Source organism: Leptodactylus fuscus, chromosome 4, assembly GCF_031893055.1.
Source record: "Leptodactylus fuscus isolate aLepFus1 chromosome 4, aLepFus1.hap2, whole genome shotgun sequence".
NCBI classification, from domain to species: domain Eukaryota; kingdom Metazoa; phylum Chordata; class Amphibia; order Anura; family Leptodactylidae; genus Leptodactylus; species Leptodactylus fuscus.
In genome coordinates this window covers 222,728,877-222,750,913 of record NC_134268.1, presented here as the reverse complement: position 1 = coordinate 222,750,913, position 22,037 = coordinate 222,728,877, and the positions used below count along the sequence as shown (strand labels likewise).

The window sequence follows — 22,037 nt, the reverse complement described above, 5'->3', positions numbered from 1 at the left end:
ATCACTGACACCCCATGACATCACCTCCCCCTCCTCATACATCACTGACACCCCATGACATCACCGCCCCTCCTCATACATAACTGACACCCCATGACATCACCTCCCCCTCCTCCTCATACATCACTGACACTCCATGACATCACCGCCCCCCCTCCTCATACATCACTGACACCCCATGACATCACCGCCCCTCCTCATACATCACTGACACCCCATGACATCACCTGCCCCTCCTCCTCATACATCACTGACACCCCATGACATCACCTCCCCCTCCTCATACATCACTGACACCCCATGACATCACCTCCCCCTCCTCATACATCACTGACACCCCATGACATCACCGCCCCTCCTCCTCATACATAACTGACACCCCATGACATCACCTCCCCCTCCTCATACATCACTGACACCCCATGACATCACCGCCCCTCCTCATACATCTCTGACACCCCATGACATCACCGCCCCTCCTCCTCATACATCACTGACACCCCATGACATCACCGCCCCTCCTCCTCATACATAACTGACACCCCATGACATCACCTCCCCCTCCTCATACATCACTGACACCCCATGACATCACCGCCCCTCCTCATACATCACTGACACCCCATGACATCACCGCCCCTCCTCATACATCTCTGACACCCCATGACATCACCTCCCCCTCCTCATACATCACTGACACCCCATGACATCACCGCCCCTCCTCATACATCTCTGACACCCCATGACATCACCTCCCCCTCCTCATACATCACTGACACCCCATGACATCACCGCCCCTCCTCATACATCACTGACACCCCATGACATCACCTGCCCCTCCTCCTCATACATCACTGACACCCCATGACATCACCTCCCCCTCCTCATACATCACTGACACCCCATGACATCACCTCCCCCTCCTCATACATCACTGACACCCCATGACATCACCTGCCCCTCCTCCTCATACATAACTGACACCCCATGACATCACCTCCCCCTCCTCATACATCACTGACACCCCATGACATCACCTCCCCCTCCTCATACATCACTGACACCCCATGACATCACCTCCCCCTCCTCATACATCACTGACACCCCATGACATCACCTGCCCCTCCTCCTCATACATAACTGACACCCCATGACATCACCTCCCCCTCCTCATACATCACTGACACCCCATGACATCACCGCCCCTCCTCATACATCTCTGACACCCCATGACATCACCGCCCCTCCTCCTCATACATCACTGACACCCCATGACATCACCGCCCCTCCTCATACATCACTGACACCCCATGACATCACTGCCCCTCCTCCTCATACATCACTGACACCCCATGACATCACCGCCCCTCCTCATACATCTCTGACACCCCATGACATCACCTCCCCCTCCTCATACATCACTGACACCCCATGACATCACCTCCCCCTCCTCATACATCACTGACACCCCATGACATCACCGCCCCTCCTCATACATAACTGACACCCCATGACATCACCTCCCCCTCCTCCTCATACATCACTGACACTCCATGACATCACCGCCCCCCCTCCTCATACATCACTGACACCCCATGACATCACCGCCCCTCCTCATACATCACTGACACCCCATGACATCACCTGCCCCTCCTCCTCATACATCACTGACACCCCATGACATCACCTCCCCCTCCTCATACATCACTGACACCCCATGACATCACCTCCCCCTCCTCATACATCACTGACACCCCATGACATCACCGCCCCTCCTCCTCATACATAACTGACACCCCATGACATCACCTCCCCCTCCTCATACATCACTGACACCCCATGACATCACCGCCCCTCCTCATACATCTCTGACACCCCATGACATCACCGCCCCTCCTCCTCATACATCACTGACACCCCATGACATCACCGCCCCTCCTCCTCATACATAACTGACACCCCATGACATCACCTCCCCCTCCTCATACATCACTGACACCCCATGACATCACCGCCCCTCCTCATACATCTCTGACACCCCATGACATCACCGCCCCTCCTCCTCATACATCACTGACACCCCATGACATCACCGCCCCTCCTCATACATCTCTGACACCCCATGACATCACCTCCCCCTCCTCATACATCACTGACACCCCATGACATCACCTGCCCCTCCTCCTCATACATCACTGACACCCCATGACATCACCGCCCCTCCTCATACATCTCTGACACCCCATGACATCACCTCCCCCTCCTCATACATCACTGACACCCCATGACATCACCTGCCCCTCCTCCTCATACATCACTGACACCCCATGACATCACCGCCCCTCCTCATACATCTCTGACACCCCATGACATCACCTCCCCCTCCTCATACATCACTGACACCCCATGACATCACCTGCCCCTCCTCCTCATACATCACTGACACCCCATGACATCACCTGCCCCTCCTCCTCATACATCTCTGACACCCCATGACATCACCTCCCCCTCCTCATACATCACTGACACCCTATGACATCACCGCCCCTCCTCATACATCTCTGACACCCCATGACATCACCTCCCCCTCCTCATACATCACTGACACCCCATGACATCACCTCCCCCTCCTCCTCATACATCACTGACACCCCATGACATCACCTCCCCCTCCTCCTCATACATCACTGACACCCCATGACATCACCTCCCCCTCCTCCTCATACATCACTGACACCCCATGACATCACCGCCCCTCCTCCTCATACATCACTGACACCCCATGACATCACCGCCCCTCCTCCTCATACATCACTGACACCCCATGACATCACTGCCCCGCCTTCTGATGTAATAATATCACACATATCTTTATTTTATGGTATTTTATTAGGTTCAGTGCACATTATTCTAGACTTGAATGCTATAGACACCCCGGGGTCACATAGCCATCTCCCATCACGCCCTCTTCTTTCGGCAGGTGGCGCCATCATCTGGGCTTCTCCGAGTCCTCTAGAGCTCAGTGTGTGATATATCTATAGTGCTGATATGCTATATACTGTACAGTACAGAGTATAGGCCGCTATGGACGGGTCTCTTCCCTCCCGTACATTGGGGGGCGCTCCATCTACATCCCACGGAGGATCTGCAATACAAGTCATACATGAGAGGAAGGTGCAAAAATACTCACACCCCTGTACTATACACTATACCGCCAGCAGGGGGCAGCGACACATCAGGAACCCCTGTAATATGTGCAGCATGTTATATACAGGTATCTACATATAGCGTATCAGTATATCACTGTGCGGGGGAGCAGGAGCCACAAAATGAAGGGAAGGGACAGCTCAGTATATAGTATCACACAGGATAGGATTAGATACACAGCTCAGTATACAGTATCACACAGGATAGGATTAGATACACAGCTCAGTATACAGTATCACACAGGATAGGATTAGATACAAAGCTCAGTATACAGTATCACACAGGATAGGATTAGATACACGGCTCAGTATACTGTATCACACAGGATAGGATTAGATACACGGCTCAGTATACTGTATCACACAGGATAGGATTAGATACACAGCTCAGTATACAGTATCACACAGGATAGGATTAGATACACAGCTCAGTATACAGTATCACACAGGATAGGATTAGATACACAACTCAGTATACAGTATCACACAGGATAGGATTAGATACACAACTCAGTATACAGTATCACACAGGATAGGATTAGATACACAGCTCAGTATACAATATCACACAGGATAGGATTAGATACACAACTCAGTATACAGTATCACACGGGATAGGATTAGATACACAACTCAGTATACAGTATCACACAGGATAGGATTAGATACAGCTCAGTATACAGTATCACACAGGATAGGATTAGATACACAGCTCAGTATACAGTATCACACAGGATAGGATTAGATACACAGCTCAGTATATAGTATCACACAGGATAGGATTAGATACACAGCTCAGTATACAGTATCACACAGGATCGGATTAGATACACAGCTCAGTATACAGTATCACACGGGATAGGATTAGATACACGGCTCAGTATACAGTATCACACGGGATAGGATTAGATACACGGCTCAGTATACAGTATCACACAGGATAGGATTAGATACACGGCTCAGTATACAGTATCACACGGGATAGGATTAGATACAGGTTCTTACCATTGGCCCATAGTCAGGCTCATTGAGAGGTCAGGAAGCCATAGGTCCCCGGTTTGAGTTCTCCTTGCTTCAGCTCCACCTCTTTGCAGCTCCTGTTCCTGTTCTCGGTTCTCCTCTGGGTACATATAGAACAGGGATCTTCATCAGGGCTTAGACATACAATGAGATAATATGCGCAGGTAGATCCAAAAACAAACATCCCACAAAATCACTCGGGTGCATTCACACGGAGTAACGTGCTGTGTGACCTGGCACGTATACGCTGTATGAGATTTTGAGCGCCATATACGCTCCCATTGATTTCAGGGGGAGTTCACACGGAGGAAAGTGGAGCGCAATCTGTCAGGTATACACGTACCGGCAGATGACGCGCTCAAAATGCTCCTATTCATTTCAATGGGAGTTAGGAGCGTATACCCCACGTTATTTTGTGGCCGTGATTATATGGCGCAAAATAACGCGGCGTATACAATCCCGGCTCCCATTGAAATCAATGGGAGCGTATACGGCGCTCAAAGTCTCACACGCCGTATATGTGCCACATCACGCGACACGTTACTCCGTGTGAATGCAACGCTGACTACATGACGTAACGGCAAAATAGATGGAAATGAATGAAAGCAAATGCAAGAAATATTGTAAATGTTACCTGATCCACCTGGTGCTCCCGGACACACTCAATGAGCTGAGACAGGACCTTATGGGAGTCGTAATAGAACTTATAGCAGCCGAAGCAATTAAATGTCCTCTGTATGGGGGAGAGAGAAGAGGTAGTCACCAACCAACATCAGTGTCTGCACCAGCAGAATAGTGAGCGCAGCTCCGGAGTATAATACAGGATAAGTAATGTAATGTATGTACACAGTGACTGCACCAGCAGAATAGTGAGCGCAGCTCCGGAGTATAATACAGGATAAGTAATGTAATGTATGTACACAGTGACTGTACCAGCAGAATAGTGAGTGCAGCTCTGGAGTATAATACAGGATAAGTAATGTAATGTATGTACACAGTGACTGCACCAGCAGAATAGTGAGCGCAGCTCTGGAGTATAATACAGGATAAGTAATGTAATGTATGTACACAGTGACTGCACCAGCAGAATAGTGAGCGCAGCTCCGGAGTATAATACAGGATAAGTAATGTAATGTATGTACACAGTGACTGTACCAGCAGAATAGTGAGTGCAGCTCTGGAGTATAATACAGGATAAGTAATTTAATGTATGTACACAGTGACCAGCAGAATAGTGAGCGCAGCTCTGGAGTATAATACAGGATAAGTAATGTAATGTATGTACACAGTGACTGTACCAGCAGAATAGTGAGTGCAGCTCTGGAGTATAATACAGGATAAGTAATGTAATGTATGTACACAGTGACTGCACCAGCAGAATAGTGAGCGCAGCTCTGGGGTATAATACAGGATAAGTAATGTAATGTATGTACACAGTGACTGCACCAGCAGAATAGTGAGCGCAGCTCTGGTGTATAATACAGGATAAGTAATATAATGTATGTACACAGTGACTGTACCAGCAGAATAGTGAGCGCAGCTCTGGAGTATAATACAGGATAAGTAATATAATGTATGTACACAGTGACTGTACCAGCAGAATAGTGAGCGCAGCTCTGGGGTATAATACAGGATAAGTAATGTAATGTATGTACACAGTGACTGCACCAGCAGAATAGTGAGCGCAGCTCTGGAGTATAATACAGGATAAGTAATGTATGTACACAGTGACTGTACCAGCAGAATAGTGAGCGCAGCTCTGGGGTATAATACAGGATAAGTAATGTAATGTATGTACACAGTGACTGCACCAGCAGAATAGTGAGCGCAGCTCTGGGGTATAATACAGGATGTAACTCAGGATCAGTACAGAATAAGTGCAATTTTTCTTTTTAAAACAGGTCCAGAGAAACAAACTTACCCCATTTTTCACCAACTCACAGTCTGGCTTACTCCAGAGATTTTTATGGCAAATTGTCTGTTTCAGAGCAAATTCTAAGTTCACAAAAATACCAGTTCTATAGTCCTAGGAGGAAACAAGAGAGAAATTGATCTGTCATAACAATTAATTGATAAATAGGAATGTCCCTCTTACGCTAGGTTCACACCTGTGACGGTTTTCTGTTCTTTGGGGCCACATGGGGACTTAAGAAAACCAATTCACTTAAAAAGCCAGTCCACCAGGAGTCTGCTCAAAAAATACTTGTAGAACTTTTCTCTCCGCATTTTTAAAGCAGAATGGGCAACCAAATTCCAAAAGTAGAGCAAGCGGTGACATGAATCTAGTTTAATTATTATTATAGTGTTCCTATGTACAAGAATATAACTACTATAATACTGCTCCTATGTACAAGAATATAACTACTATAATACTGCTCCTATGTACAAGAATATAACTACTATAATACTACTCCTATGTACAAGAATATAACTACTATAATACTACTCCTATGTACAAGAATATAACTACTATAATACTGCTCCTATGTACAAGAATATAACTACTATAATACTACTCCTATGTACAAGAATATAACTACTATAATACTGCTCCTATGTACAAGAATATAACTACTATAATACTGCTCCTATGTACAAGAATATAACTACTATAATACTGCTCCTATGTACAAGAATATAACTACTATAATACTACTCCTATGTACAAGAATATAACTACTATAATACTGCTCCTATGTACAAGAATATAACTACTATAATACTACTCCTATGTACAAGAATATTACTACTATAATACTACTCCTATGTACAAGAATATAACTACTATAATACTACCTCCTATGTACAAGAATATAACTACTATAATACTGCTCCTATGTACAAGAATATAACTACTATAATACTACTCCTATGTACAAGAATATAACTACTATAATACTGCTCCTATGTACAAGAATATAACTACTATAATACTACCTCCTATGTACAAGAATATAACTACTATAATACTACTCCTATGTACAAGAATATAACTACTATAATACTACTCCTATGTACAAGAATATAACTACTATAATACTACTCCTATGTACAAGAATATAACTACTATAATACTACTCCTATGTACAAGAATATACAGTAACTACTATAATACTACCTCCTATGTACAAGAATATAACTACTATAATACTACCTCCTATGTACAGGAATATAACTACTATAATACTACTGCTCCTATGTACAAGAATATAACTACTATAATACTACTCCTATGTACAAGAATATAACTACTATAATACTACTCCTATGTACAAGAATATAACTACTATAATACTACTCCTATGTACAAGAATATACAGTAACTACTATAATACTACCTCCTATGTACAAGAATATAACTACTATAATACTACCTCCTATGTACAAGAATATAACTACTATAATACTGCTCTTATGTACAAGAATATAACTACTATAATACTACCTCCTATGTACAAGAATATAACTACTATAATACTACCTCTTATGTACTAGAATATAACTACTATAATACTACTCCTATGTACTAGAATATAACTACTATAATACTACTCCTATGTACAAGAATATAACTACTATAATACTACTCCTATGTACAAGAATATAACTACTATAATACTACCTCCTATGTACAATAATATAACTACTATAATACTGCTCCTATGTACAAGAATATAACTACTATAATACTACTCCTATGTACAAGAATATAACTACTATAATACTGCTCCTATGTACAAGAATATAACTACTATAATACTGCTCCTATGTACAAGAATATAACTACTATAATACTACTCCTATGTACAAGAATATAACTACTATAATACTACTCCTATGTACAAGAATATAACTACTATAATACTACCTCCTATGTACAAGAATATAACTACTATAATACTACTCCTATATACAAGAATATAACTACTATAATACTACCTCCTATGTACAAGAATATAACTACTATAATACTACTCCTATGTACAAGAATATAACTACTATAATACTACTCCTATGTACAAGAATATAACTACTATAATACTACCTCCTATGTACTAGGATATAACTACTATAATACTACTCCTATGTACTAGGATATAACTGCTATAATACTACTCCTATGTACTAGGATATAACTGCTATATACTGCCCCCTACGTGCTGTTTGCCTCTCCTTCAGGACACTTACTATCTCGATGGCTTTCTTCAGTTCGGTCACTTTGAATCCGTTCTTGATGTGATCCTTCTTATGGAAATACTCCATGATCATTTTCAGCGCTTTGTTCTGGATCTCTGACAACTCTTCTGTTGTGCTCTGACTTTCGGTGCTGACAACCAGTAGAGCAGATACGATGCCCCAGGCTATGGCCGCTGTCTTCATGGTGAGCAGTGTCAGTTTCTTTGTTCCCTGTGACTTGTAGAAGACAATAATAGATTATTTGCACTGATCTACTAGATATTACATATTACATCTGTGGGAGTCCAACCGCCAGGACCTCTGCAGATCAGCTACTCCAGGACAATGCGGCTATAGGTAATGGTGACAATTCTAGGAGCCGCGCTGCTCACTGGCCATATAGAGTATTAGGGTTTAGGTTGTGCAGTGGTGAGCAGCATGGCTCCTGATATATTATTACCTTTAGCCAGTCTGTCTTGGTACAGCTGATCTGCAGGGGTCCTGGCAGTGGGCCCCTAGACACCCCAGTACGACACTGGACCCTCAGAGCACCAGTACATGGCAGCCGTGAGTGTCCTCTTCTGACCCCGACTTTCCCCCGGTCCGGCCTCCTCTTGGCATTGAACATGGAGATCTTTACTCTATGTATTGTTTGGGGCTGTTGTCACCATCACTGAGGCCCTTTTACTACCTCCTGCTTTACTGCTAATGTTTGTCCATGGAGACTGGTGGAAATGGCCGACACCATCAATGAATAGCGGGTACCGGTATGTCTGCTCATGTAGTGACAGTGTGAATTGGTACGTCACGTCTTATACTCCAGTCACAGCCAGAGCTGCAGTCATGAGAATAAAGGACTGCTTATTATTAGAGATGAGCGAGTAGTATGCGATCAAATACCTCGCTGCCATAGGAATGCGTGTAAGCGGCCGAACACCAAGGGGTAAAGCGCATCGAATCTTCCTATGGCAGCGAGGTAATCGATCAAATACTACTCCCCCATCTCTAGTTATTGTCCCTTATATACTGGGCCGTAATACAAAGGGTTAAGAATTCTTGTTTATCCCAAAACAACAAAACTGCTTTCCCTCAGGACACATTTAGTCACCGACCAATGGAGGAAACAATTAGTCACTGTTTACAGGAAGCGACAACATTCCAGCAGCGAGGGGCGCCGCAACACCAACCTGAGAGTGATCTGCAACATGGAGGTGAAAGCTATTACTATCTGTTATCAGCCATGTCAGGAGAGGAGAGGCCGACTGTAGGACAGGGGAATACAATCTATTACTATCTGTTATCAGCCATGTCAGGAGAGGCCGACTGTAGGACAGGAGAATACAATCTATTACTATCTGTTATCAGCCATGTCAGGAGAGGAGAGGCCGACTGTAGGACAGGGGAATACAATCTATTACTATCTGTTATCAGCCATGTCAGGAGAGGAGAGGCCGACTGTAGGACAGGGGAATACAATCTATTACTATCTGTTATCAGCCATGTCAGGAGAGGCCGACTGTAGGACAGGGGAATACAATCTATTGCTATCTGTTATCAGCCATGTCAGGAGAGGAGAGGCCGACTGTAGGACAGGAGAATACAATCTATTACTATCTGTTATCAGCCATGTCAGGAGAGGAGAGGCCGACTGTAGGACAGGAGAATACAATCTATTACTATCTGTTATCAGCCATGTCAGGAGAGGCCGACTGTAGGACAGGGGAATACAATCTATTACTATCTGTTATCAGCCATGTCAGGAGAGGAGAGGCCGACTGTAGGACAGGAGAATACAATCTATTACTATCTGTTATCAGCCATGTCAGGAGAGGCCGACTGTAGGACAGGGGAATACAATCTATTACTATCTGTTATCAGCCATGTCAGGAGAGGCCGACTGTAGGACAGGGGAATACAATCTATTACTATCTGTTATCAGCCATGTCAGGGGAGGAGAGGCCGACTGTAGGACAGGGGAATACAATCTATTACTATCTGTTATCAGCCATGTCAGGAGGGGAGAGGCCGACTGTAGGACAGGGGAATACGATCTATTACTATCTGTTATCAGCCATGTCAGGAGAGGAGAGGCCGACTGTAGTACAGGAGAATACAATCTATTACTATCTGTTATCAGCCATGTCAGGAGGGGAGAGGCCGACTGTAGGACAGGGGAATACGATCTATTACTATCTGTTATCAGCCATGTCAGGAGAGGAGAGGCCGACTGTAGTACAGGGGAATACAATCTATTACTATCTGTTATCAGCCATGTCAGGAGGGGAGAGGCCGACTGTAGGACAGGGGAATACAATCTATTACTATCTGTTATCAGCCATGTCAGGAGAGGAGAGGCCGACTGTAGGACAGGGGAATACAATCTATTACTATCTGTTATCAGCCATGTCAGGAGAGGAGAGGCCGACTGTAGGACAGGGGAATACAATCTATTACTATCTGTTATCAGCCATGTCAGGAGGGGAGAGGCCGACTGTAGGACAGGAGAATACAATCTATTACTATCTGTTATCAGCCATGTCAGGAGGGGAGAGGCCGACTGTAGGACAGGGGAATACAATCTATTACTATCTGTTATCAGCCATGTCAGTGACATTTACATTCCCTTATTATTCTCCGTATATCCTTATCATTAGAATTTCCGACCCTTTACATATCACGGAGGAGATGATACATTTGTTGTCCTGGAAAAGACACTTTCACGTACAAACAATAGTCCTGAAGTACAAATAACCCAAAAAGAGATTCCAGAATCAGTAACTGAACAGGAAGAATCAGGACAAGACACAGAAGTCATGTAATACGTACACAGCTCCACACGGTGCGGCTCTCGACTGTCCTGGGGTCCCTCCGTGTACAGACTGGGGGGATTATGGCAGTATGAGAGGAAGCGAGCGATAGGAGGGGAAAAGGAGGAAGCAGCGGTGACCTCACGAGAACAACAACTCCAACAACGGAAGGACAAAGTGACTGCAGAGACCCGAACTGTGAAGAGTCTGGTGACTGCTCCGAAGCCTCTCATGTCTTGATGTTTTGCCAACTATTTTAAAGGGGTCGGGTCCGGCTGTAAAGAAGGCGACTCTGAATGCTTTACTAATTTTATTATATGAAGAATCAGTGATTACTAGAGATGAGCGAACAGTGTTCTATCGAACTCATGTTCGATCGGATATTAGGCTGTTCGGCATGTTCGAATCGAATCGAACACCGCGTGGTAAAGTGCGCCATTACTCGATTCCCCTCCCACCTTCCCTGGCGCCTTTTTTGCTCCAATAACAGCGCAGGGTAGGTGGGACAGGAACTACGACACCGGTGACGTTGAAAAAAGTAGGCAAAACCCATTGGCTGCCGAAAACATGTGACCTCTAATTTAAAAGAACAGCGCCGCCCAGGTTCGCGTCATTCTGAGCTTGCAATTCACCGAGGACGGAGGTTTCCGTCCAGTTAGCTAGGGCTTAGATTCTGGGTAGGCAGGGACAGGCTAGGATAGGAAGGAGAAGACAACCACAACAGCTCTTGTAAGAGCTAAATTCCAGGGAGAAGCTTGTCAGTGTAACGTGGCACTGACGGGCTCAATCGCCGCAACCCAGCTTTCCCAGGATCCTGAATGGAATACACTGTCAGTGTATTCCCGTATACCCGATATATACCCCCGATACCCGTTCCAACGGTGTGCCCCCCCCCTTTCACCCCAGAAATACCCTGCAAGTCCCCTAGCAATAGAATTGGGGCTATATACACCCACTATTTTTGCTACTGCCATATAGTGCCAGTTTCTGACTGGTAATTCAAAGAATATATTGGGGTTATAAATACCCTCATTTCTTGCTACTGGTATATAGTGCCATTGTCTGACTGGGAATTCAAAGAATATATTGGGGTTACGTGCACCCACAATTTTTACTACTGGTATACAGTGCCATTGTCTGACTGGGAATTCAAAGAATATATTGGGGTTATAAATACCCTCATTTCTTGCTACTGCCATATAGTGCCAGTTTCTGACTGGTAATTCAAAGAATATATTGGGGTTACGTGCACCCACAATTTTTACTACTGGTATACAGTGCCAATTTCTAACTAGGAATTCAAAATGCGCAAGGCTCCCGGAAAGGGACGTGGACGAGGCCGTGGGCGAGGTCGGGGGAATGGTTCTGGGGAGCAAGGTAGCAGTGAAGCCACAGGGCGTCCCGTGCCTACTCCTGTGGGGCAGCAAGCATTGCGCCACTCCACAGTGCCAGGGTTGCTTGCCACATTAACTAAACTGCAGGGTACAAACCTTAGTAGGCCCGAGAACCAGGAACAGGTCTTGCAATGGCTGTCAGAGAACGCTTACAGCACATTGTCCAGCAGCCAGTCAGACTCTGCCTCCTCTCCTCCTATTACCCAACAGTCTTGTCTTCCTTCCTCCCAAAATTCCGAAGCTTTACAGAACAATAACCCAAACTGTCCCTGCTCCCCAGAGCTGTTCTCCGCTCCTTTCATTGTCCCTCAACCTGCCTCTCCACGTCACGATTCCACGAACCTAACAGAGGAGCATCTGTGTCCAGATGCTCAAACACTAGAGTCTCCTCCATCTCCGTTCGATTTGGTGGTGGATGACCAGCAACCCACCCTCATCGACGATGATGTGACGCAGTTGCCGTCAGGGCATCCAGTTGACCGGCGCATTGTGCGGGAGGAGGAGATGAGACAGGAGTTGGAAGAGGAAGTGGTGGATGATGAGGACACTGACCCGACCTGGACAGGGGGGATGTCAAGCGGGGAAAGTAGTGTGGATGTTGAGGCAGGTGCAGCACCAAAAAGGGTAGCTAGAGGCAGAGGCAGAGGTCAGCAGCTTAGGCGAAGCCAGGCCACACCCGGAATCTCCCAAGATGTTCCAGTTCGTACCCAGCCCCGAAAAACTCCCACCTCGAGGGCACGTTTCTCGAAGGTGTGGAGTTTTTTCAAGGAATGCGCCGAGGACAGATATAGTGTTGTCTGCACAATTTGCCTCTCGAAATTGATTAGGGGCTCTGAGAAGAGCAACCTGTCCACCACTTCAATGCGCCGTCATTTGGAATCCAAGCACTGGAATCAGTGGCAGGCAGCAACGGCAGGACAAAGGCCACCTGCCGTTCACGCCACTGCCACTGCCTCTGCCACTGCCTCTGCCACTGCCACTGCTGACTGTGCTGGCGATGCACTCCAGAGGACGAGCCAGGACACCACTTCATCTGCCTCCGCCACTTTGTTGACTTCTCCCTCATCCTCCCCTGTTCCTGTCTTATCTCCTTCTCCTGCACCATCAAAGGCACCATCAGGCGCTTCTTTACAACAACCCACCATCTCTCAGACATTGGAGCGGCGGCAGAAATACACTGCTAACCACCCACACGCGCAAGCCTTGAACGCCAACATCGCTAAACTGCTGGCCCAGGAGATGTTGGCGTTCCGGCTTGTTGAAACTCCCGCCTTCCTGGACCTGATGGCAACTGCGGCACCTCGCTATGCCGTCCCTAGCCGTCACTACTTCTCCCGGTGTGCCGTCCCCGCCTTGCACCAGCACGTGTCACTCAACATCAGGCGGGCCCTTAGTTCCGCGCTTTGCACAAAGGTCCACTTGACCACCGACGCGTGGACAAGTGCATGCGGACAGGGACGCTACATTTCACTGACGGCACACTGGGTGAATGTAGTTGAGGCTGGGACTGCTTCCCAAACTGGCCCGGTGTACCTCGTCTCCCCGCCTAACATTCCTGGCAGGGACACGAGAAGAACACCCCCCTCCTCCTCCTCCTCTACCGCCTCCTCCTCCGCCACCGCCTCCTCCTCCGCCACCGCCTCCTCCTCCGCTGTTAGATTGACCCCAGCTACGAGTTGGAAACGTTGCAGCACTGGCGTTGGTAGACGTCAGCAGGCTGTGCTGAAGCTGATCAGCTTGGGGGACAGACAGCACACTGCCTCCGAGGTGAGGGATGCCCTCCTCGATGAGACGGCAATATGGTTTGAGCCGCTGCACCTGGGCCCAGGCATGGTCGTTTGTGATAACGGCCGGAACCTGGTAGCAGCTCTGGAGCTTGCCGGACTCCAACATGTTCCATGCCTGGCCCACGTCTTCAACCTAGTGGTGCAACGTTTCCTAAAGAGCTACCCCAATGTTCCAGAGCTACTGGTGAAAGTGCGGCGCATGTGCGCCCACTTTCGCAAGTCGACAGTAGCCGCTGCTAGCTTAAAATCACTCCAGCAACGCCTGCATGTGCCACAACACCGGCTTTTGTGCGACGTCCCCACACGCTGGAACTCAACGTTTCAGATGTTGAATAGAGTGGTTGAGCAGCAGAGACCTTTGATGGAATACCAGCTACAAAACCCTAGGGTGCCACAAAGTCAGCTGCCTCAGTTTCACATCCATGAGTGGCCATGGATGAGAGACCTTTGTGACATCCTACGGGTGTTTGAGGAGTCCACAAGGAGGGTGAGCTCTGAGGATGCGATGGTGAGCCTTACAATCCCGCTCTTGTGTGTTCTGAGAGAATCCCTGATTGACATCAGGGATAACTCAGATCACACAGAGGAGTTAGGGATAGCATCCGATCCGTCACAGCTGGAGAGTAGGTCCACACATCTGTCCGCTTCATCGCGTTTAATGGAGGAGGAGGAGGAGGAGGAGGAGGAGGAAGAAGAGTTGTCCGATGATGTGATGGTGATACAGGAGGCTTCCGGGCAACTTCGAATCGTCCCATTGTTGCAGCGCGGATGGGTAGACATGGAGGATGAGGAGGAAATGGAGATTGAACTTTCCGGTGGGGCCAGAGGAGTCATGCCAACTAACACTGTGGCAGACATGGCTGAGTTCATGTTGGGGTGCTTTACAACCGACAAGCGTATTGTCAAAATCATGGAGGACAACCAGTACTGGATCTTTGCTATCCTTGACCCCCGGTATAAAAACAACATCTCGTCTTTTATTCCGGTAGAGGGGAGGGCCAATCGCATCAATGCTTCCCACAGGCAATTGGTGCAGAATATGATGGAGATGTTTCCAGCATGTGACGTTGGCGGCAGGGAGGGCAGTTCCTCCAGTAGGCAACCAAGTGCTCACCGGTCCACACAAACGAGGGGCACACTGTCTAAGGTCTGGGACACCTTGATGGCACCCCCTCGCCAAAGTGCCGCCACGGAGGGTCCTAGTGTCACCAGGCGTGAGAAGTATAGGCGCATGTTGCGGGAATACCTTTCCGACCACAGCCCTGTCCTCTCCGACCCCTCTGCGCCCTACACGTATTGGGTGTCGAAGTTGGACCTGTGGCTTGAACTTGCCCTATATGCCTTGGAGGTGCTGTCCTGTCCTGCCGCCAGCGTCCTATCTGAGAGGGTGTTCAGTGCAGCCGGTGGCATCATCACTGACAAGCGCACCCGTCTGTCAGCTGAGAGTGCCGACCGGCTCACTTTGATAAAAATGAACCACCACTGGGTAGAGCCGTCATTTTTGTGCCCACCTGTGTAAAGCACCCCAACATGAAACTCCATGTCTGTACTCAACCTCTCCAATTCCTCCGCATCCTCATACTCATCCACCATAAGCGTTGCACAATTCTGCTAATACTAGGCTCCCTCCACCCTGATTTCCCCCAACTCTGCTGGTTAGAGGCTCCCTCCACCCTGATTTCCACCAACTCTGCTGGTTAGAGGCTCCCTCCACCATGAATTGGTCCAAACTGGGCTGTTTAGCGGCTCCCTCCACCATGAATTGGTCCAAACTGGGGTTTTTAGAGGCTCCCTCCACCATGAATTGGTCCAAACTGGGGTTTTTAGAGGCTCCCTCCACCATGAATTGGTCCAAATTGGGGGTTTTTAGAGGCTCCCTCCACCATGAATTTGCCCAAACTGGGCTGTTTAGAGGCTCCCTCCACCATGAATTGGTCCAAACTGGGGTTTTTAGGGGCTCCCTCCACCATGAATTTCCCAAAACTTGGCTGTTTAGAGGCTCCCTCCACCATTAATTGGTCCAAACTGGGCTGGTTAGAGGCTCCCTCCACCATGAATTTGCCCAAACTGGGCTGTTTAGAGGCTCCCTCCACCATGAATTTGCCCAAACTGGGCTGTTTAGAGGCTCCCTCCACCATGAATTGGTCCAAACTGGGTTTTTTAGAGGCTCCCTCCACCATGAATTGGTCCAAACTTGGCTGTTTAGAGGCTCCCTCCACCATTAATTGGTCCAAACTGGGCTGGTTAGAGGCTCCCTCCACCATGAATTTGCCCAAACTGGGCTGTTTAGAGGCTCCCTCCACCATGAATTGGTCCAAACTGGGTTTTTTAGAGGCTCCCTCCACCATGAATTGGTCCAAACTGGGCTGGTTAGAGGCTCCCTCCACCATGAATTTCCCAAAACTTGGCTGTTTAGAGGCTCCCTCCACCATTAATTGGTCCAAACTGGGCTGGTTAGAGGCTCCCTCCACCATGAATTTGCCCAAACTGGGCTGTTTAGAGGCTCCCTCCACCATGAATTTCCCAAAACTTGGCTGTTTAGAGGCTCCCTCCACCATTAATTGGTCCAAACTGGGCTGTTTAGAGGCTCCCTCCACCATGAATTGGTCCAAACTGGGCTGTTTAGAGGCTCCCTCCACCATGAATTTGCCCAAACTGGGCTGTTTAGAGGCTCCCTCCACCATGAATTTGCCCAAACTGGGCTGGTTAGAGGCTCCCTCCACCATGAATTGGTCCAAACTGGGTTTTTTAGAGGCTCCCTCCACCATGAATTTGCCCAAACTGGGCTGGTTAGAGGCTCCCTCCACCATGAATTGGTCCAAACTGGGCTGGTTAGAGGCTCCCTCCACCATGAATTTCCCAAAACTTGGCTGTTTAGAGGCTCCCTCCACCATTAATTGGTCCAAACTGGGCTGGTTAGAGGCTCCCTCCACCATGAATTTGCCCAAACTGGGCTGTTTAGAGGCTCCCTCCACCATGAATTGGTCCAAACTGGGGTTTTTAGGGGCTCCCTCCACCATGAATTTCCCAAAACTTGGCTGTTTAGAGGCTCCCTCCACCATTAATTGGTCCAAACTGGGCTGGTTAGAGGCTCCCTCCACCATGAATTTGCCCAAACTGGGCTGTTTAGAGGCTCCCTCCACCATGAATTTGCCCAAACTGGGCTGGTTAGAGGCTCCCTCCACCATGAATTGGTCCAAACTGGGTTTTTTAGAGGCTCCCTCCACCATGAATTTGCCCAAACTGGGCTGGTTAGAGGCTCCCTCCACCATGAATTGGTCCAAACTGGGTTTTTTAGAGGCTCCCTCCACCATGAATTTGCCCAAACTGGGCTGGTTAGAGGCTCCCTCCACCATGAATTGGTCCAAACTGGGCTGGTTAGAGGCTCCCTCCACCATGAATTTCCCAAAACTTGGCTGTTTAGAGGCTCCCTCCACCATTAATTGGTCCAAACTGGGCTGGTTAGAGGCTCCCTCCACCATGAATTTGCCCAAACTGGGCTGTTTAGAGGCTCCCTCCACCATGAATTTGCCCAAACTGGGCTGGTTAGAGGCTCCCTCCACCATGAATTGGTCCAAACTGGGCTGGTTAGAGGCTCCCTCCACCATGAATTGGTCCAAACTTGGCTGTTTAGAGGCTCCCTCCACCATTAATTGGTCCAAACTGGGCTGGTTAGAGGCTCCCTCCACCATGAATTGGTCCAAACTGGGTTTTTTAGAGGCTCCCTCCACCATGAATTTGCCCAAACTGGGCTGGTTAGAGGCTCCCTCCACCATGAATTGGTCCAAACTGGGCTGGTTAGAGGCTCCCTCCACCATGAATTTCCCAAAACTTGGCTGTTTAGAGGCTCCCTCCACCATTAATTGGTCCAAACTGGGCTGGTTAGAGGCTCCCTCCACCATGAATTTGCCCAAACTGGGCTGTTTAGAGGCTCCCTCCACCATGAATTGGTCCAAACTGGGGTTTTTAGGGGCTCCCTCCACCATGAATTTCCCAAAACTTGGCTGTTTAGAGGCTCCCTCCACCATTAATTGGTCCAAACTGGGCTGGTTAGAGGCTCCCTCCACCATGAATTTGCCCAAACTGGGCTGTTTAGAGGCTCCCTCCACCATGAATTGGTCCAAACTGGGGTTTTTAGGGGCTCCCTCCACCATGAATTTCCCAAAACTTGGCTGTTTAGAGGCTCCCTCCACCATTAATTGGTCCAAACTGGGCTGGTTAGAGGCTCCCTCCACCATGAATTTCCCAAAACTTGGCTGTTTAGAGGCTCCCTCCACCATTAATTGGTCCAAACTGGGCTGTTTAGAGGCTCCCTCCACCATGAATTGGTCCAAACTGGGCTGTTTAGAGGCTCCCTCCACCATGAATTTGCCCAAACTGGGCTGGTTAGAGGCTCCCTCCACCATGAATTGGTCCAAACTGGGTTTTTTAGAGGCTCCCTCCACCATGAATTTGCCCAAACTGGGCTGGTTAGAGGCTCCCTCCACCATGAATTGGTCCAAACTGGGCTGGTTAGAGGCTCCCTCCACCATGAATTTCCCAAAACTTGGCTGTTTAGAGGCTCCCTCCACCATTAATTGGTCCAAACTGGGCTGGTTAGAGGCTCCCTCCACCATGAATTTGCCCAAACTGGGCTGTTTAGAGGCTCCCTCCACCATGAATTGGTCCAAACTGGGGTTTTTAGGGGCTCCCTCCACCATGAATTTCCCAAAACTTGGCTGTTTAGAGGCTCCCTCCACCATTAATTGGTCCAAACTGGGCTGGTTAGAGGCTCCCTCCACCATGAATTTGCCCAAACTGGGCTGTTTAGAGGCTCCCTCCACCATGAATTGGTCCAAACTGGGGTTTTTAGGGGCTCCCTCCACCATGAATTTCCCAAAACTGGGCTGTTTAGAGGCTCCCTCCACCATTAATTGGTCCAAACTGGGCTGGTTAGAGGCTCCCTCCACCATGAATTTGCCCAACCTGGGCTGTTTAGAGGCTCCCTCCACCATGAATTGGTCCAAACTGGGTTTTTTAGAGGCTCCCTCCACCATGAATTGGTCCAAACTGGGCTGTTTAGAGGCTCCCTCCACCATGAATTTGCCCAAACTGGGCTGGTTAGAGGCTCCCTCCACCATGAATTGGTCCAAACTGGGTTTTTTAGAGGCTCCCTCCACCATGAATTTGCCCAAACTGGGCTGGTTAGAGGCTCCCTCCACCATGAATTTGCCCAAACTGGGCTGTTTAGAGGCTCCCTCCACCATGAATTGGTCCAAACTGGGGTTTTTAGGGGCTCCCTCCACCATGAATTTCCCAAAACTTGGCTGTTTAGAGGCTCCCTCCACCATTAATTGGTCCAAACTGGGCTGGTTAGAGGCTCCCTCCACCATGAATTTGCCCAAACTGGGCTGTTTAGAGGCTCCCTCCACCATGAATTTGCCCAAACTGGGCTGGTTAGAGGCTCCCTCCACCATGAATTGGTCCAAACTGGGTTTTTTAGAGGCTCCCTCCACCATGAATTGGTCCAAACTTGGCTGTTTAGAGGCTCCCTCCACCATGAATTTGCCCAAACTGGGCTGGTTAGAGGCTCCCTCCACCATGAATTGGTCCAAACTGGGTTTTTTAGAGGCTCCCTCCACCATGAATTTGCCCAAACTGGGCTGGTTAGAGGCTCCCTCCACCATGAATTGGTCCAAACTGGGCTGGTTAGAGGCTCCCTCCACCATGAATTTCCCAAAACTTGGCTGTTTAGAGGCTCCCTCCACCATTAATTGGTCCAAACTGGGCTGGTTAGAGGCTCCCTCCACCATGAATTTGCCCAAACTGGGCTGTTTAGAGGCTCCCTCCACCATGAATTTGCCCAAACTGGGCTGGTTAGAGGCTCCCTCCACCATGAATTGGTCCAAACTGGGCTGGTTAGAGGCTCCCTCCACCATGAATTGGTCCAAACTTGGCTGTTTAGAGGCTCCCTCCACCATTAATTGGTCCAAACTAGGCTGGTTAGAGGCTCCCTCCACCATGAATTGGTCCAAACTGGGTTTTTTAGAGGCTCCCTCCACCATGAATTTGCCCAAACTGGGCTGGTTAGAGGCTCCCTCCACCATGAATTGGTCCAAACTGGGCTGGTTAGAGGCTCCCTCCACCATGAATTTCCCAAAACTTGGCTGTTTAGAGGCTCCCTCCACCATTAATTGGTCCAAACTGGGCTGGTTAGAGGCTCCCTCCACCATGAATTTGCCCAAACTGGGCTGTTTAGAGGCTCCCTCCACCATGAATTGGTCCAAACTGGGTTTTTTAGAGGCTCCCTCCACCATTAATTGGTCCAAACTGGGCTGTTTAGAGGCTCCCTCCACCATGAATTTGCCCAAACTGGGCTGTTTAGAGGCTCCCTCCACCATGAATTTGCCCAAACTGGGCTGGTTAGAGGCTCCCTCCACCATGAATTGGTCCAAACTGGGGTTTTTAGAGGCTCCCTCCACCATGAATTTGCCCAAACTCTGCTGGTTAGAGGCTCAATCCACCCTGATTTTCAAAACAAATGTTGGTGCCAACCTCAACTTACTACAAGGGCCAAATTCACTGCTGGTGACAAGCTCTCCTCACTGCAAGTGCCAAATACACATGTTTCAAGGTGTTTTCCTACTGTCAGAGAGGTGGTATTAAGTGTGTAAAGTGTGTAGTTGTTAGGCTGTGATGTTGGAGTAATAGAGGGTCTTTGGTGTGTTAGATGCCCCCAGACATGCTTCCCCTGCTGTCCCAGTGTCATTCCAGAGGTGTTGGCATCATTTCCTGGGTTGTCATAGTGGACTTGGTGACCCTCCAGACACGGATTTGGGTTTCCCCCTTAACGAGTATCTGTTCCCCATAGACTATAATGGGGTTCGAAACCCGTTCGAACACACGAACATTGAGCGGCTGTTCGAATCGAATTTCGAACCTCGAACATTTTAGTGTTCGCTCATCTCTAATAATTATTGCAGCCGCTATAGATTCTGCCTCTGGCTTTCTTCACAGCTTCACGTGCCTGTGTGTCAGTCTGTACTGTTCTTTTTGAGAGAATGAGCAGTTCTATAGAAGGTCCAGGGTGTAGCGGATTTTACTGGGTGTTACTGGGTTCCAGGTGTAGCGGGTATCTACTGGGTTTTACTGGGTTTCGGATGTAGTGGGGTCTACGGGGTGTTACTGAGGCCCTGGTGTAGCAGGATCTACTGGGTGTTGCTGGGGTTTGTGTGTAGCTGAGTCTACTGGGTGTTACTAGAGTCCAGGTGTCGCGGGGTCTACTGGATGTTACTGGGTTCTGGGTGTAGCGGGGTGTACTGAGTGTTACTAGAGTCCAGGTGTAGCGGGGTCTACTGAGTGTTACTAGAGTCCAGGTGTAGCGGGGTCTACTGAGTGTTACTAGAGTCCAGGTGTAGGGGGGTCTACTGAGTGTTACTAGAGTCCAGGTGTAGCGGGGTCTACTGAGTGTTACTAGAGTCCAGGTGTAGCGGGGTCTACTGAGTGTTACTAGAGTCCAGGTGTAGCGGGGTCTACTGGATGTTACTGGGTTCTGGGTGTAGCGGGGTCTACTGAGTGTTACTAGAGTCCAGGTGTAGGGGGGTCTACTGAGTGTTACTAGAGTCCAGGTGTAGCTGGGTCTACTGAGTGTTACTAGAGTCCAGGTGT

At 48.2% G+C, this 22,037-nt stretch overlaps 1 protein-coding gene across 1 annotated transcript; it reads right to left on the bottom strand.

Moving 5' to 3' along the window:
- Positions 1 to 2,870: 2,870 nt before the first annotated feature.
- Positions 2,871 to 11,383, bottom strand: LOC142201039 (retinoic acid receptor responder protein 2-like). The gene is made up of 6 exons (XM_075271854.1): positions 11,229 to 11,383; positions 8,415 to 8,639; positions 6,148 to 6,252; positions 4,861 to 4,959; positions 4,212 to 4,326; positions 2,871 to 3,145 (listed from the first exon to the last, which is right to left on the bottom strand). Exons 2-5 carry the CDS (start codon positions 8,604 to 8,606, stop codon positions 4,231 to 4,233), a joined length of 492 nt encoding a protein of 163 aa, XP_075127955.1. The 5' UTR covers positions 8,607 to 8,639; positions 11,229 to 11,383; the 3' UTR covers positions 2,871 to 3,145; positions 4,212 to 4,230.
- Between the last annotated feature and the right edge of the window lie 10,654 nt (positions 11,384 to 22,037).

What these genes read in the sequence shown, in the direction of transcription:
- LOC142201039 (XM_075271854.1), bottom strand. Translation starts at nt 8,606, where the DNA reads ATGAAGACAGCGGCCATAGCCTGGGGCATCGTATCTGCTCTACTGGTT. An exon ending in TGAAGAAAGCCATCGAGATA is followed by an intron (nt 6,253 to 8,414) that starts GTAAGTGTCCTG and finishes GTTTCCTCCTAG; the next exon opens with GACTATAGAACTGGTATTTT. An exon ending in GGGAGCACCAGGTGGATCAG is followed by an intron (nt 4,327 to 4,860) that starts GTAACATTTACA and finishes ATATGTACCCAG; the next exon opens with AGGAGAACCGAGAACAGGAA.